The 15,519-nt window shown below is 42.2% G+C and overlaps 1 protein-coding gene across 1 annotated transcript in view; it reads right to left on the minus strand.

Annotated features, from left to right (window-relative positions):
• rab26 (RAB26, member RAS oncogene family) overlaps positions 1 to 15,519 on the minus strand; it is a 134,364-nt gene that overhangs the window by 97,938 nt on the left and 20,907 nt on the right. The window contains exon 2 of the mRNA XM_014158416.2: positions 4,542 to 4,652. Coding sequence (XP_014013891.1) covers positions 4,542 to 4,652 — 111 coding nt within the window. The remainder of the gene's footprint in view (positions 1 to 4,541; positions 4,653 to 15,519) is intronic.

Below are 15,519 nucleotides of genomic sequence, written 5' to 3' on the forward strand. Positions count from 1 at the left end.
TCAATACATGTTAGAATCACCGTTGGCAGCGATTACAGCTGTTAGTCTTTCTGGGTAAGTCTCTATTTGCACCTTATTAAGTTGGTTGTTGATCATTGCTAGACAGCCATTTTCAAGTCTTGCCATAGATTTTCAAGCAGATTTAAGTCAAAACTATAACTAGGCCACTCAGGAACATTCAATGTCGTCTTGGTAAGCAACCACAGTGTATATTTGGCCTTGTGTTTCAGGTTATTGTCCTGCTGAATGGTGAATTTGTCTCCCAGTGTCTGTTGGAAAGCAGAGGTTTTCCTCTAGGATTTTGCCTGTGCTTAGCGCTATTCCGTTTATTTTTATCCTGAAACAACACCCTAGTCCTTGCCGATGACAAGCATACATGTGCCCATAACATGACGCAACCACCACCATGCTTGAAAATATGAAGCATGGTACTCAGTAATGTGTTGCGTTGGACTTATCCCAAACAAAGCGCGGGGGTGTATGCTTTATGATTAACGAATCATGGTGTAATTAAAACCACATACAGGAGCTCAAGTCCTTCTGCTCACCCGATCTAGAATTCCTACTGCTCAGCATTCAACACCATAGTACCCTCCAAGCTCATCATCAAGCTGGAGGCCCTGGGTCTCAACCTCGCCCTGTGCAACAGGCCGCCCCCAGGTGGTGAAGTTAGGAAAAAACATCTCCACTTCGCTGACCCTCAACACTGGGGCCCCACAAGGGTGTATGCTCAGCCCCCTCCAGGACTCCCTGTTCACCCACGACTGCATGGCCATGCACGCCTCCAACTCAATCATCAAGTTTGCAGACGACACAACAGTAGTAGGCTTGATCACCAACAATGACAAGACAGCCTATAGGGAGGAGGTGAGGGCACTCGGAGTGTGGTGTCAGGAAAACAACCTCTCACTCAACGTCAACAAAACAAAGGAGATGATCGTAGACTTCAGGAAGCAGCAGAGGGCGCACCCCCCTATCCACATCGAAGGGACAGTAGTGGAGAAGGTGGAAAGATTTAAGTTCCTCGGCGTACACATCACAGACAAACTGAAATGGTCCACTCACACAGTCAGTGTGTTGAAGAAAGTGCAACAGCGCCTCTTCAACCTCAGGAGGCTGAAGAAATTTGGCTTGTCACCCAAAACCCTGACAAACTTACAGATGCACAATCAAGAGCATCCTGTCGGGCTGTATCACCGCCTGGTACGGGAACTGCACCGTCCTCAACTGCAAGGCTCTCCAGAGGGTGGTGCGGTCTGCACAATGCATCACCAGGGGCAAACTACCTGCCCTCCATGACACCTACAGCACCCGACGTCACAGGAAGGCCAAAAAGATCATCAAGGACATCAACCACCCGAGCCACTGCCAGTTCACACCGCTACCCTCCAGAAGGCGAGGTCAGTACAGGTGCATCAAAGCTGGGACCGAGAGAAAAACAGGCTATCAGACTGCTAAACAGCAATCACTAACTCAGAGAGGCTGCTGCCTACATTGAGACCCAATCACTGACCACTTGAATAAATGGATTACAAGTCACTTTATACAATGCACTCTAAATAATGCCACTTTAATAATGTTTACATATGTTACATTACTCATATCACATGTATATACTGTATTTTATACCATCTATTGCACCTTGCCTATGCCGCTCGGCCATCCCTCATCCATGTACTTACATGTACATATTCTCATTCACCCCTTTCGATTTGTGCGTATTAGGTAGTTGTTGGGGAATTGTTGGATTACTTGTTAGATATTACTGCACTGTCAGATCTAGAAGCACCAGCATTTCGCTACACTTGCATTAGCATCTGCTAACTACGTGTATGTGACGAATAACATTTGATTTGATTTGTATTCAGGACATAAAGTTAATTTCTTTGCCACATTTTTTGCAGTTTTAGTTTAGTGTCTTCTTGCAAACAGGATGCATGTTTTGAGATATTTGTATTCTGTACAGGCTTCCTTCTTTTCACTCTGTCATTTAAGTCAGTATTAAGGAGTAACTACAATGCTGTTGATACATCTTCAGTTTTCTCCTATCACAGCCATTCAACTCTTCAAATGTTTTAAAGTCATGGTGAAATCCATGCGAGATTTCCTTTCTCTCCAGCAACTGAGTTATGAAGGACACCTGTATATTTGTAGTTACTGGGTGTATCGATACACCATCCAAAGTGTAATTAATAACTACACGATGCTCAAAGGCATATTCAATGTCTGCTATATTTTTATTTTTACCCATGTACCAATAGGTGCCCATCATCGCGAGGCATTGGAAAACCTCACTGGTCTTTGTGTTTGAATCTGTGTTTGAAAATCACTGAAAATCATTGTTATTATTTCCACTGCATCAGGGATAGGGTACACAGACGTTTCGGCTTTGCAGCCATCACCCAAAGCTACCCTCAGGTCCTCATACCCAGTATTTGGGATTGCAGTGTGCAGTAAAAATAATTTACCAATCAATAACAACATAACTTTTAATGGCCACATTAACTTTGACCATCTGTGACGATGCAAGCTCTAACGACGAACTATCATTCTCCATTTTCCACGAGCGCCAAGTTCAAACATTTCCATTTCTACAAATTCCATTACGGCCGTTTCATTAAACTTCCGAGTGCACCATTAGTTTCTGCTATTAGCGGCAACACGGACTCAAGGGACTCCTTCGTTTCAGTTTATAAAAGAATGTGCTTTATTTGACTAATTTCCCTCCTTTTAATAATACCCGACACAAACAGCTTAGTTTGTGTCGGGCACCCATATCCCTACCTCTGTATATCACTCAAGTTCACTGCTCGCTACACATACTTAGCAGACGTTATCGCAGATTCAACAAAATGCTTATGTTTCTAGCGCCTAACAATACAGAAAATACACACAAATCCAAAACATTTAAAAGAAAACTAAGAAATATCAGAACGAGCCATGTCAGAGTCAGTATGGACAGTATATGAATAGAAAAAGTGTGTACAGCAGTAGTTATATAAGTTGTCATGACATTGGTTAGTGAATTCATATTATATTCCTGCAAATATTAATTTGGTTGCTAAATCAGCCACTGTAGCATTTGAGATGTATGTTTATTGCGTCTAATTCAGTCTATTTGACTGTGTCTAAAACGATTACATATTCATGTATCCACGTTAAGAGCACATTGGTATGGTTTCTCTGTAGCCTAACTGTGTGCGTCAGGGTATTGTGGGTATATAAGCCTGTTCTTTTCCATTCTCTTGAGGACTGCTGTGAAGGTAACATGTGTTGCTAAGTTCTCTAAACAAATTCTCAGTTGACTGAGTTTTCTAGCATTGTTATAGGCTTGGCCTATTATAGGCTTGGCCTGTTATAGGCTCTATTGGCATTTTTATATGTTGCCGTTTGGTTTCTACTACTGCGATTGTTCTTTATTTTAACACTTCATAATTTTTGTTCTATTGTCGACTGCAAGTACTGAACATTATTTGTATACAGTGCATTCAGAAAGTATTCAGACTCCTTCACTTTATCCACAGCCTTATTCTAAAATAGATGAAATATTTTTTTTCCTCTCATCAATCTACACACAATACCCCATAACGACAAAGTGAAAACAGGTTTTTGGACATTTTGCCAAATTTAGTCAAATAAATAAACAGAAATACATTATTTACATAAGTATTCAGACCCTTTGCTATGAGACTCGAAATTGAGCTCAGGTGCATCCTGTTTGCATTGATCATCCTTGAGATGCTTCTACAACTTGATTGTAAATTATTTGGAAAGGCACACACCTGTCTATATAAGGTCCCACAATTGACAGTGCATGTCAGAGCAAAAACCAAGGAATTGTCTGTAGAGCTCCAAGACAGAATTGTGTCGAGGCATAGATCTGGGAAGGGTACCAAAACATTTCTGCAGCATTGAAGGTCCCCAAGAACACACTGCCCTCCATCATTCTTAAATTAAAGACATTTGGAACCACCAAGTCTCTTCCTAGAGCTGGCTGCCTGGCCAAACTGATCATCCAAACTGACAGAGCTTGAGAGCATATGCAGAGAAGAATGGGAGAAACTCCCCAAATAAAGGTGTGCCAAGCTAACGTCATACCCAAGAAGACTCGAGACTGTAATCACTGCCAAAGGTGCTTCAACAAAGTACTGACTAAAGGGTCTGAATACTTAGGTAAATGTGCCATTTCGGGGGTATTTTGCTTTGTCATTATGGGGTATTGTGTGTAGATTGATGAGGGGGGAAAAAACAATTTGATACATTTTAGAATAAGGCCGTAATGCAACAAAATGTGGAAAAAGTGAAGAGGTCTGAATACTTTCTGAATGCACTATTTTCACATTTTTATCTCTAGTTGCGCTCAAACCCTCCTAAGTTAGACTGCAGGATCCCATTATTTACACCATCAACGGATCCTATTTAAATCACCTTCAAGGCCTGGAGAAAATAATTACCATCTTTGACATTTTCTTTCATCCGTCTGTCCATTTTGTGTGTGTGTGTGTGTGTGTGTGTGTGTGTGTGTGTGTGTGTGTGCTCACCCTGAAGTCAATGCCAACAGTAGAGATGAAGCTACCGGCCAAGAAAGCTCCGTCCTTGAAGCGAACCAGCAGGCAAGTCTTCCCTACACCTGAGTCTCCCACCAACATCACCTGTAGAGGGACACAAATTACTTTATTTTTAATGTTCCATGGACTCTTGGAAGATTAGCCCCATCGTGGGGCTTATTCACAGCCTATACACCCAGAGAGAGAGAGAAACAGAAATAGACAGACAGACATCTCCATCTTCTCTGAATGCCTGTGGTAGGGGTTGATGAGCCCTCAGTAGTGGAGGTCAACGATCATTACACCATGAAGCTCTACTCAACACAGTGAGGTGATTTGTCTAAGTCGGATGATGAGTCCGTCTCTGTTTCTGTCTTTGAATCTAGCCTGCCTTCAGACCTCTGATGGGGTCAACTTGGGGTCATGATAGGGGCTGCACCAAATGTTTGATGTATTATAATAATTGATTATGCTTATGTTGTATTAATAGAAGGGGAAGGGTTATAAGACCCCTCCCCCACTACATTTATAGGGTCCTAGACTACAAATGAACAATATATATGTTCATTATAAGGTTTTAATATTGTTCCACAGTCTTTTCTAGTCTCTGCCTCTTATAAAGAAACGGTCTGAGAGATGTGTGAATTATTGCAGGGTGTCTGTGAGAAGGCACATCTAGGCTAAAAGAGATTAGACACAGAACCCTGCAGGGGAGTGAAAGATAAGAGACTAGTCAGACATACCTCTATAAATCAACTTGGGGAGTGGACATTTACTGCTGAGCCCATAGAAAATACTGGAACTATTGTATCTCTTGCAAGTTTGTATAGCTGTGTATGCATGTGCTTGGTCTCATGAGTAGAAGGTAATGACGTATGCAGTGACATCACTAGGGCTGGACTTTGGGCTTAATAAAATAACATGGGACTTTTCCTATTTTCCAGAACTCAGGAGAGACATCGGTTGTATGTGTGTTGTTTGATCTTTGACTTCTGTCCACAGCTGTATTTTAATTCAATTGTTATGATTTATAAGTGCACATTTTGAGTGTTCCTTATTTGTTAAGTAAATAAAACGGAGCACAGAAAAACGGAACCAATACCTCCATCTTTGTCACTAATATCTGTATACCACAGACTTTTCTCCCTCTTAGCAAACTCACTACAAGTCAAGACCAAGAGAGACCAGAGTGGGAAGATCAATTTTATTTATTTATTTCACCTTTATTTAACCAGGTAGGCTAGTTGAGAACACGTTCTCATTTACAACTGCGACCTGACCAAGATAAAGAAAAGCAGTTCGACACATACAACAACACTGAGTTAAACATGGAATAAACAAACATACAGTCAATAATACAGTAGAAAAAAGTATATACAGTGCCTTGCGAAAGTATTCGGCCCCCTTGAACTTTGACCTTTTGCCACATGTCAGGCTTCAAACATAAAGATATAAAACTGTATTTTTTTGTGAAGAATCAACAACAAGTGGGACATAATCATGAAGTGGAACGAAATTTATTGGATATTTCAAACTTTTTTAACAAATAAAAAACTGAAAAATTGGGCGTGCAAAATTATTCAGCCCCTTTACTTTCAGTGCAGCAAACTCTCTCCAGAAGTTCAGTGAGGATCTCTGAATGATCCAATGTTGACCTAAATGACTAATGATGATAAATAGAATCCACCTGTGTGTAATCAAGTCTCCGTATAAATGCACCTGCTCTGTGATAGTCTCAGAGGTCCGTTTAAAGCGCAGAGAGCATCATGAAGAACAAGGAACACACCAGGCAGGTCCGAGATACTGTTGTGGAGAAGTTTAAAGCCGGATTTGGATACAAAAAGATTTCCCAAGCTTTAAACATCTCAAGGAGCACTGTGCAAGCGATAATATTGAAATGGAAGGAGTATCAGACCACTGCAAATCTACGAAGACCCGGCCTTCCCTCTAAACTTTCAGCTCATACAAGGAGAAGACTGATCAGAGATGCAGCCAAGAGGCCCATGATCACTCTGGATGAACTGCAGAGATCTACAGCTGAGGTGGGAGACTCTGTCCATAGGACAACAATCAGTCGTATACTGCACAAATCTGGCCTTTATGGAAGAGTGGCAAGAAGAAAGCCATTTCTTAAAGATATCCATAAAAAGTGTCGTTTAAAGTTTGGCACTAGCCACCTGGGAGACACACCAAACATGTGGAAAAAGGTGCTCTGGTCAGATGAAACCAAAATCGAACTTTTTGGCAACAATGCAAAACGTTATGTTTGGCGTAAAAGCAACACAGCTCATCACCCTGAACACACCATCCCCACTGTCAAACATGGTGGTGGCAGCATCATGGTTTGGGCCTGCTTTTCTTCAGCAGGGGCAGGGAAGATGGTTAAAATTGATGGGAAGATGGATGGAGCCAAATACAGGACCATCTGGAAGAAAACCTGATGGAGTCTGCAAAAGACCTGAGACTGGGACGGAGATTTGTCTTCCAACAAGACAATGATCCAAAACATAAAGCAAAATCTACAATGGAATGGTTCACAAATAAACATATCCAGGTGTTAGAATGGCCAAGTCAAAGTCCAGACCTGAATCCAATCGAGAATCTGTGGAAAGAACTGAAAACTACTGTTCACAAACGCTCTCCATCCAACCTCACTGAGCTCGAGCTGTTTTGCAAGGAGGAATGGGCAAAAATTTCAGTCTCTCGATGTGCAAAACTGATAGAGACATACCCCAAGCGACTTACAGCTGTAATCGCAGCAAAAGGTGGCGCTACAAAGTATTAACTTAAGGGGGCTGAATAATTTTGCACGGCCAATTTTTCAGTTTTTTATTTGTTAAAAAAGTTTGAAATATCCAATAAATTTCGTTCCACTTCATAATTGTGTCCCACTTGTTGTTGATTCTTCACAAAAAAATTACAGTTTTATATCTTTATGTTTGAAGCCTGAAATATGGCAAAAGGTCGAAAAGTTCAAGGGGGCCGAATACTTTCGCAAGGCACTGCATACAGTGTGTGCAAATGAGGTAAGATAAGGGAGGTAAGGCAATAAATAGGCCATAGTAGCAAAGTAATTACAATATAGCAATTAAACACTGGAGTGATAGATGTGCAGAAGATATATGAGCAAGTCGAGATACTGGAGTGCAAAGGAGCAAAATAAATAAATACCGTATGGGGATGGGGTAGCTGGATAGGCTATTTACAAATGGGCTATGTACAGGTGCAGTGATCTGTGAGCTGCTCTGACAACTGGTGCTTAAAGTTAGTGAGGGAGATATGAGTCTCCAGCTTCAGTGATTTTTTTGCAGTTCGTTCCAGTCATTAGCAGCAGAGAACTGGAAGGAGAGGAGGCCGAAGGAGGAATTGGCTTTGGGGGTGACCAGTGAAATATACCTGCTGGAGCGCGTGCTACGGGTGGGTGCTGCTATGGTGACCAGTGAGCTGAGATACCTAGCAAAGACTTGTAGATGACCTGGAGACAGTGGGTTTGGCGACGAGTATGAAGCGAGGGCCAGCCAACGAGAACATACAGGTCGCAGTGGTGGGTAGTATATGGGGCTTTGGTGATAAAACGGATGGCACTGTGATAGACTGCATCCAATTTGTTGAATAGAGTGTTGGAGGCTATTTTGTAAATGACATCACCGAAGTTGAGGATCGGTAGGATGGTTAGTTTTACGGGGGTATGTTTGGCAGCATGAATGAAGGATGCTTTGTTGCGAAATAGGAAGCGGATTCTAGATTTCATTTTGGATTGGAGATGCTTAATGGGAGTCTGAAAGGAGAGTTTACAGTCTAACCAGACACCTAGGTATTTGTAGTTGTCCACATATTCGAAGTCAGAACCGTCCAGAGTAGTGATGCTGGACGGGCGGGCCGGTGCGGGCAGCGATCGGTTGAAGGGCATGGATTTAGTTTTACTTGCATTTAAGAGCAGTTGGAGGCCACGGAAGGAGAGTTGTATGGCATTGAAGCTCGTCTGGAGGTTAGTTAACACAGTGTCCAAAGAACGGCCAGAAGTACCCAGAAGGGTGTCGTCTGCGTAGAGGTGGATCAGAGAATCACCAGCAGCAACAGCGACATCATTGATGTATACAGAGAAGAGAGTCGGCCCGAGAATTGAACCCTGTGGCACCCCCTAAGAGACTGCCAGAGGTCCGGACAACAGGCCCTCCGATTTGACACACTGAACTCTATCAGAGAAGTAGTTGGTGAACCAGGCGAGGCAGTCTTTTGAGAAACCAAGGATGTTTAGTCTGCCGATAAGAATGTGGTGAGTGACAGAGTCGAAAGCCTTGGCCAAGTCGATGAATACGGCTGCACAGTAATGTCTCTTATTGATGGCGGTGATGATGTCATTTAGGACCTTGAGTGTGGCTGAGGTGCACCCTTGACCGGCTCTGAAACCAGATTGCATAGCGGAGAAGGTACGGTGGGATTCGAAATGGTCGGTATTCTGTTTGTCAACTTGGCTTTCGAAGACCTTAGAAAGGCAGGGTAGGAGCAGGGTCTGTAGCAGTTAGGATCTAGAGTGTCTCCCCTTTTGAAGAGGGGATGACCGCAGCAGCTTTCCAATCTTTGGGAAACTCAGACGATAAGAGAGGTTGAACAGGCTAGTAATAGGGGTTGCAACAATTTCGGCAGATCATTTTAGAAAGAGAGGGCCCAGATAGTCTAGCCCAGCTGATTTGAAAGGGTCTAGATTTTGCAGCTCTTTCAGAACATCAGCTATCTGGATTTGGGTGAAGGAGAAATGGGGGAGGCTTGGGCGGGTTGCTGTGGGGGGGTGCAGTGCTGTTGACCGGGGTAGGGGTAGCCAGGTGGAAAGCATGGCCAGCCGTACATTTTTTTATTGAAATTCTCAATTATCGTGGATTTAATCGGTGGTGACAGTGTTTCCTAGCCTCAGTGCAGTGGGAAGCTGGGAGGAGGTGCTCTTATTCTCCATGGACTTTACACTGTCCCAGAACCTTTTGGAGTTTGTGCTACAGGATGCAAATTTCTGTTTGAAAAAGCTAGCCTTAGCTTTCCTAACTGCCTGTGCTTATTGGTTCCTAACTTCCCTGAAAAGTTGCATATCACAGGGGCTATTCGATGCAAATGCAATACGCCACAGGATGTTTTTGTGCTGGTCAAGGGCAGTCAGGTCTGGAGTGAACCAAGGGCTATATCTGTTCCTAGTTTTTTTATTTATTTAATGGGGCATGCTTATTTAAGATGGTAAGGAAAGCACTTTTAAAGAATAACCAGGCATCCTCTATTGACGGGCTGATGTCAATATCCTTCCAGGATACCCGGGCCAGGTCGATTAGAAAGGCCTGCTCGCTGAATTTTTTTAGGGAGCGTTTGACTGTGATGAGGGGTGGTCCGCAGACCCATTACGCAGACCCATTGCGGATGCAGGCAATGAGGCAGTGATCGCTGAGATCTTGGTTGAAGACAGCAGAGGTGTATTTGGAGGGCAAGTTGGTTAGGACGATATCTATGAGGGTGCTCGTGTTTACAGATTTGGGGTTGTACCTGGTAGGTTCATTGATAATTTGTGTGAGATTGAGGGGATCAAGCTTAGATTGTAGGATGGCTGGGGTGTTAAGCATGTCCCAGTTTAGGCCACCTAGCAGCACGAGCTGTGACGATAGATGGGGGGCAATCAATTCACATATGGTGTCCAGGGCACAGCTGGGGGCAAAGGGTGGTCTATAGCAGGCGGCAATGGTGAGAGACTTGTTTCTGGATAGGTGGATTTTTAAAAGTAGAAGCTCGAATAGTTGATAAAGGGGAGACTCAGTGGTGTGTGTGTGTGTGTGTGTGTGTGTGTGTGTGTGTGTGTGTGTGTGTGTGTGTGTGTGTGTGTGTGTGTGTGTGTGTGTGAAGTGTTGTGCTGACTGAGAAGCTCAAAACAGCTCAGGGGGAAAAATGTATTTGTATTCACATCTTTGAAAACACAGGAGTTCAGTTCACATAAAAATACACACAGCTACAGAGTAAACAAGCAGGCACCCGAGAAGAGCACTCACTATCACATCAAAGAGAAATACTGAAGACAACATCCTATGGGATCAATCTGGGAAAGAGGTGGAAAGGGAAGCACAGGGGGCACAAGAACTGCCCAGCTAACAACAAATGTTCCTACAACTTTAGGGAACGTCCCCTTAAGAGTCTCATTTGGTCAATACCTAACGTTTTCATAGGAATGTTCAAGTGATGTGCAAGGACTGTTTCCAAGAGACGATTCACTTAATGTCAAACAGAACTTAACCAGAACTCTTTTCAGAATATTCATGTTCATGCCTTCCCTGTAGCTCAGTTGGTAGAGCATGGTGTTTGCAACGCCAGGGGTTGTGGGTTCGATTCCCACGGGGGGCCAGCACAGGAAAATAATTATATGAAATGTATGCATTCACTACTGTAAGTCGCTCTGGATAAGAGCGTCTGCTAAATGACTAAAATGTAAAAAAAAAATGTAAAAAAAAAAATGTAAAATGGTACATGGCAAGAACATTCCCGTGTCAGCCCAACACATCACCAAGGGCACACTTCCTGCCCTCCAGGACATCTACAACACCCGGTTTCACAGGAAGGCCAAGAAGATCACAGACCTCAGCCACCCGAGTCACGGCCTGTTCACCCTGCTACCATCTAGAAAGGCGGAGACAGCACAGGTGCATCAATACTTGGGCTGAAAGATTAAAAAAACAGATTTTATCTCCAGGCCATCAGACTGAAATAGTCACCGCTAGCCGGCCTCCACTCAGTACCCTACCCTGAACTTTAGTCACTGTTATAGCCGGCTACCACTCGATACTCTACCCTGCACCTTGGAGACTGCTGCCCTACGTACATAGATTAATTGAACACTGGTCACTTTAATAATGTTTACATACAGTTTTACCCACTTGTATATATTGTATTCTAGTCATGGGTCATCCTATACAACTACTGCTGTACACACCTTTCCTATTCATATACTGTTCAAACTGTCTATACACACCGTTATATCACATATGGTTGGTGACACCTTAATAAGGGAGAACGGGCTTGTGGTAATGGCTGGAGCGGAAAAGGTGGAATGGTATCAAATAAATCAAAACACATGGTTTCCATGTGTTTGATGCCATTCCATTTGCTTCGTTCCAGTCATTATTATGAGCTGTCCTCCCCTCAGCAGCCACCGCTGTTATATATTTTTATTCTGGTCTCGTTCTGACATTACTCATTCTGATATTTCTTCATTTCTTTATTTTTAACTTTTTGGAATATGTGTGTATTGTTTTGTATTGCTAGGTATTAGAGCACTGTTGGCTCTAGAAACAAAAGCATTTCGCTGCACCTGCGATAACATCTGCAAATCTGTGTACGCAACCAATAAACTGATTTGATTTGTATACAGTTTTCTAAGGGTTAGGATAATATTCCATCAACATCCATGATTGTCATGTTCTTAGAACATAAGATATGAATGTTCTGGACACGTTTCAGGGAGCGTTGCAACAATATTCCTGTGTATCAGTTGTCAGGACCTGCACAATGTATGTATGTCAAAGTGTGTCAAATATTTAAGTTGAAAACACTTTGTTAAAAGCACTGTGTGTGTGTGTGTGTGTGTGTGTGTGTGTGTGTGTGTGTGTGTGTGTGTGTGTGTGTGTTTACCTTTCTTTGGGACCATTAGGTGACGTCCTGACAATTGATACACAGAAATGTTCATACAACGTTCCCATAAAACGTATCTAGATAATGAAAAGTTTATATTCTGAGTACTTGGGCAACCATGTTTTATGTATGTTTGGTGGGATGTTGATGGAATATATTCTCCTAATGCTAACAAAACTGGACACAGGAATGTTCTTCCAACATTCCCATGAAACATGTCTAGAATATTGGACATTCTGAGAACATGGCAACCAATTTCTGTTTGAAAATTAGGGAATGTTCTCTAACTCCAAAACATGCTAAATAGGTTTTCAGGAGGTTTTTGCTAACATACAGTACCAGTCAAAAGTTTGGACAAAGCTACTCATTCAAGGGTTTCTCTTTATTTTTACTATTTTATACATTGCAGATTAATAGTGAAGACATCAAAACTATGAAATAACACATATGGAATGATGGAGTAACCAAAAAAGGTGTTCAACAAATCAAAATATATTACATCTGAGATTCCTCAAAGTAGCCACCCTTTACCTTGATGACAGCTTTGCATTCTCTCAACCAGCTTCATGAGGTAGTCACCTGGAATGCATTTCAATTAACAGGTGTGCTTTGTTAAAAGTTAATTTGTTGAATTTCTTCCCTTCTTAATGTGTTTGAGCCAATCAGTTGTGTTGTGACAAGGTAGGGGTAGTATACAGAAGATAGCCATATTTAATAAGACCAAGACCAAGTCCATAATATGGCAAGAACAGCTCAAATAATCAAAGACAAATGACAGTCCATTATTACTTTATAACATGAAGGTCAGTCAATACGGAAAATTTCATGAACTTTCTTCAAGCGCAGTCGCAAAAACCATCAAGCGCAATGACGTAACTGGCTCTCATGAGGACCGCCACAGGAAAGTAAGACCCAGAGTTACCTCTGCTACAGAGGATAAGTTCATTAGAGTTAACTGCACCTCAGATTGCAGCCCAAATAAATGCTTCACAGAATTCAAGTAACAGACACATCACAACATCTACTGTTCAGAGGAGACTGTGTGAATCAGGCCTTTATGGTCGAAATGCTGCAAAGAAACCACTACTAAAAGACACCAATAAGAAGAAGAGCCTTGCTTGGGCCAAGAAACATGAGCAATGGACATTAGACCGGTGGAAATCTGGCCTTTGGTCTGAAGTCAAATTTGAGATTTTTGGTTCCAACCGCCCTGTCTTTGTGAGATGCAGAGTAGGTGAACGGATGATCTCCGCATGTGTGGGTCCCACCGTGAAGCATGGAGGAGGAGGTGTGATGGTGTGGGGGTGTTTTGCTGGTGACATGGTCACTGATTTATTTAGAACTCAAGGCACAATTAACTAGCACGGCTACCACAGCATTCTGCAGCGATACGCCATCCCATCTGGTTTGCGCTCATTGGTTTTTCAACAGGTCAATGACCCAACACACCTCCAGCCTGTGTAAGGGCTATTTGACCAATAAGGAGAGTGATAGAGTGCTGCATCAGATGACCTGGCCTCCACAATCACCCAACCTCAACCCAATTGAGATGTTTTGGGATGAGCCAACAAGTGCTCAGCATATCTGGGAACTCCTTCAAGACTGCTGGAAAAGCATTCCAAGGGTGGCTACTTTGAAGAACCTCAAATATAAAATAATTTGATTTGCTTAACACTTTTTTGGTTACTACATGATTCCATATGTGTTTTCATAGTTTGGATGTCTTCACTATTATTCTACAATTAGGTGTGTCCAGACTTTTGACTGGTAATGTACATAGAATGTTCCCCTAACTAACAGAAAACTGGACACTCAAGACATCTGAGGAACATTACAGGTAACATCACAAAAATATTCTCTCTCCCTAGAATTGTTAGCTGGGTGAAGTGTGGGCATGGGGCATACCAGGCTAATGTGCCAGTGTTCTCAAGTTGGACATCATAGTATTGCAGGGCAGTTGAGCTGTGGAGGCTATAGACCTTGACTTGAGTAATTATTGAAGACCTGGAGTAAGTTTAGGTTAAGAAATAAAGGTTTGACATGCATAGGCACACTGTCAGGGCTCTTCAATGCTGTTCCTGGAGAGCTACCGTCCTGCAGGTTTTCCTTCCAACCCCAGTTATAACTAACCTGATTCAGCGTAGGTGCGCTAGTATAGGGGTTGGTGCAAAAACCTACAGGACGGTAGCATCCCAGGAACAGGGTTGCAGAGCCTTGCTGTAGATGCTATGCATGGTTGGGAATGAGACTTTTCCACATAACAACCCCCCCCCCCACACACACACACACTTAGAAGTGGAACCAGACGGCATGAGCACAATGCAGGTATAATACAACCAAGGAGACATAGGATCTTAATTTGAGCCAGTTTGATACATCAGGAAAATAATCCTGCAGCAACAGTATGTATTATGTGGATTATAATAAATTGACATTTTTGTGGTGCTTGATAAATGTTTCATTAGGGCAAATCATGTATGAAATTTCAAAATGGAAATTACAATCTTTAGAAGCATTTAAAAAACAAATAAACAACCAGTTTGCATTTCCTGCTTAGCAGGAAAATTCACAGCAACAAAAGAGTGATCAAATAAAGATCCTACATCTGTACTACAGTATTCTGATTATATCAAATTATTGATGTGTTATACAGACTTTACTATACAAGGCTCAGAATCCCTTATGTACTGTGGTGTGGTGCCCTGTGTGTAACAAAGTCAGTGTTTGTTCTTGTCACAGTGTGAATGTTTGAGTGCTGCGTCAGGAGTGGCACACAATCGTCTCCCATATCATTGTTGACACAGCTGTGGCTCAGTAGTTGACAATACAGTCGTTAATGTAGGTTCAGTACGTAGTGTAATGTAACCAAACATCCATTTCAATCATTAGACAAATGCGCTTTGGTACTAAAATGTCATGATTTGCCCTAACCATTTGGCACTATGATTCTGGGTAGAATTGTTTGCTTTATAATTCAGATAATGCCATAACTAACAAGAACAGAAATAAAAAAGGGATTTTCTTTTCACTTAAAAAAAATAAAAATACATTTTCATGCAAGAACAGGCTTCGGCCTTGATTAAATAAAACAACTAATGTAAGACAATGGTAATGCCTTGATGAATTAAACAATTGCCCAATGTAATAGAGATAAAATAATGTAATTAAATAAAAGAAAGTAAGATGTTTCTGTCTTGAAGAAAAATTATCTTCGAGGGTCCTCTCTCCTCTTCAGTTCATACATTTATAATGGGGTAGCTCATCCAGGTGTTGTAGTAGTACACGGGCTGAGCAGCATAGCAGGGACACTGGGGCAGCC

The sequence above is a fragment of the Salmo salar genome, chromosome ssa19, assembly GCF_905237065.1.
Source record: "Salmo salar chromosome ssa19, Ssal_v3.1, whole genome shotgun sequence".
Taxonomy (NCBI): domain Eukaryota; kingdom Metazoa; phylum Chordata; class Actinopteri; order Salmoniformes; family Salmonidae; genus Salmo; species Salmo salar.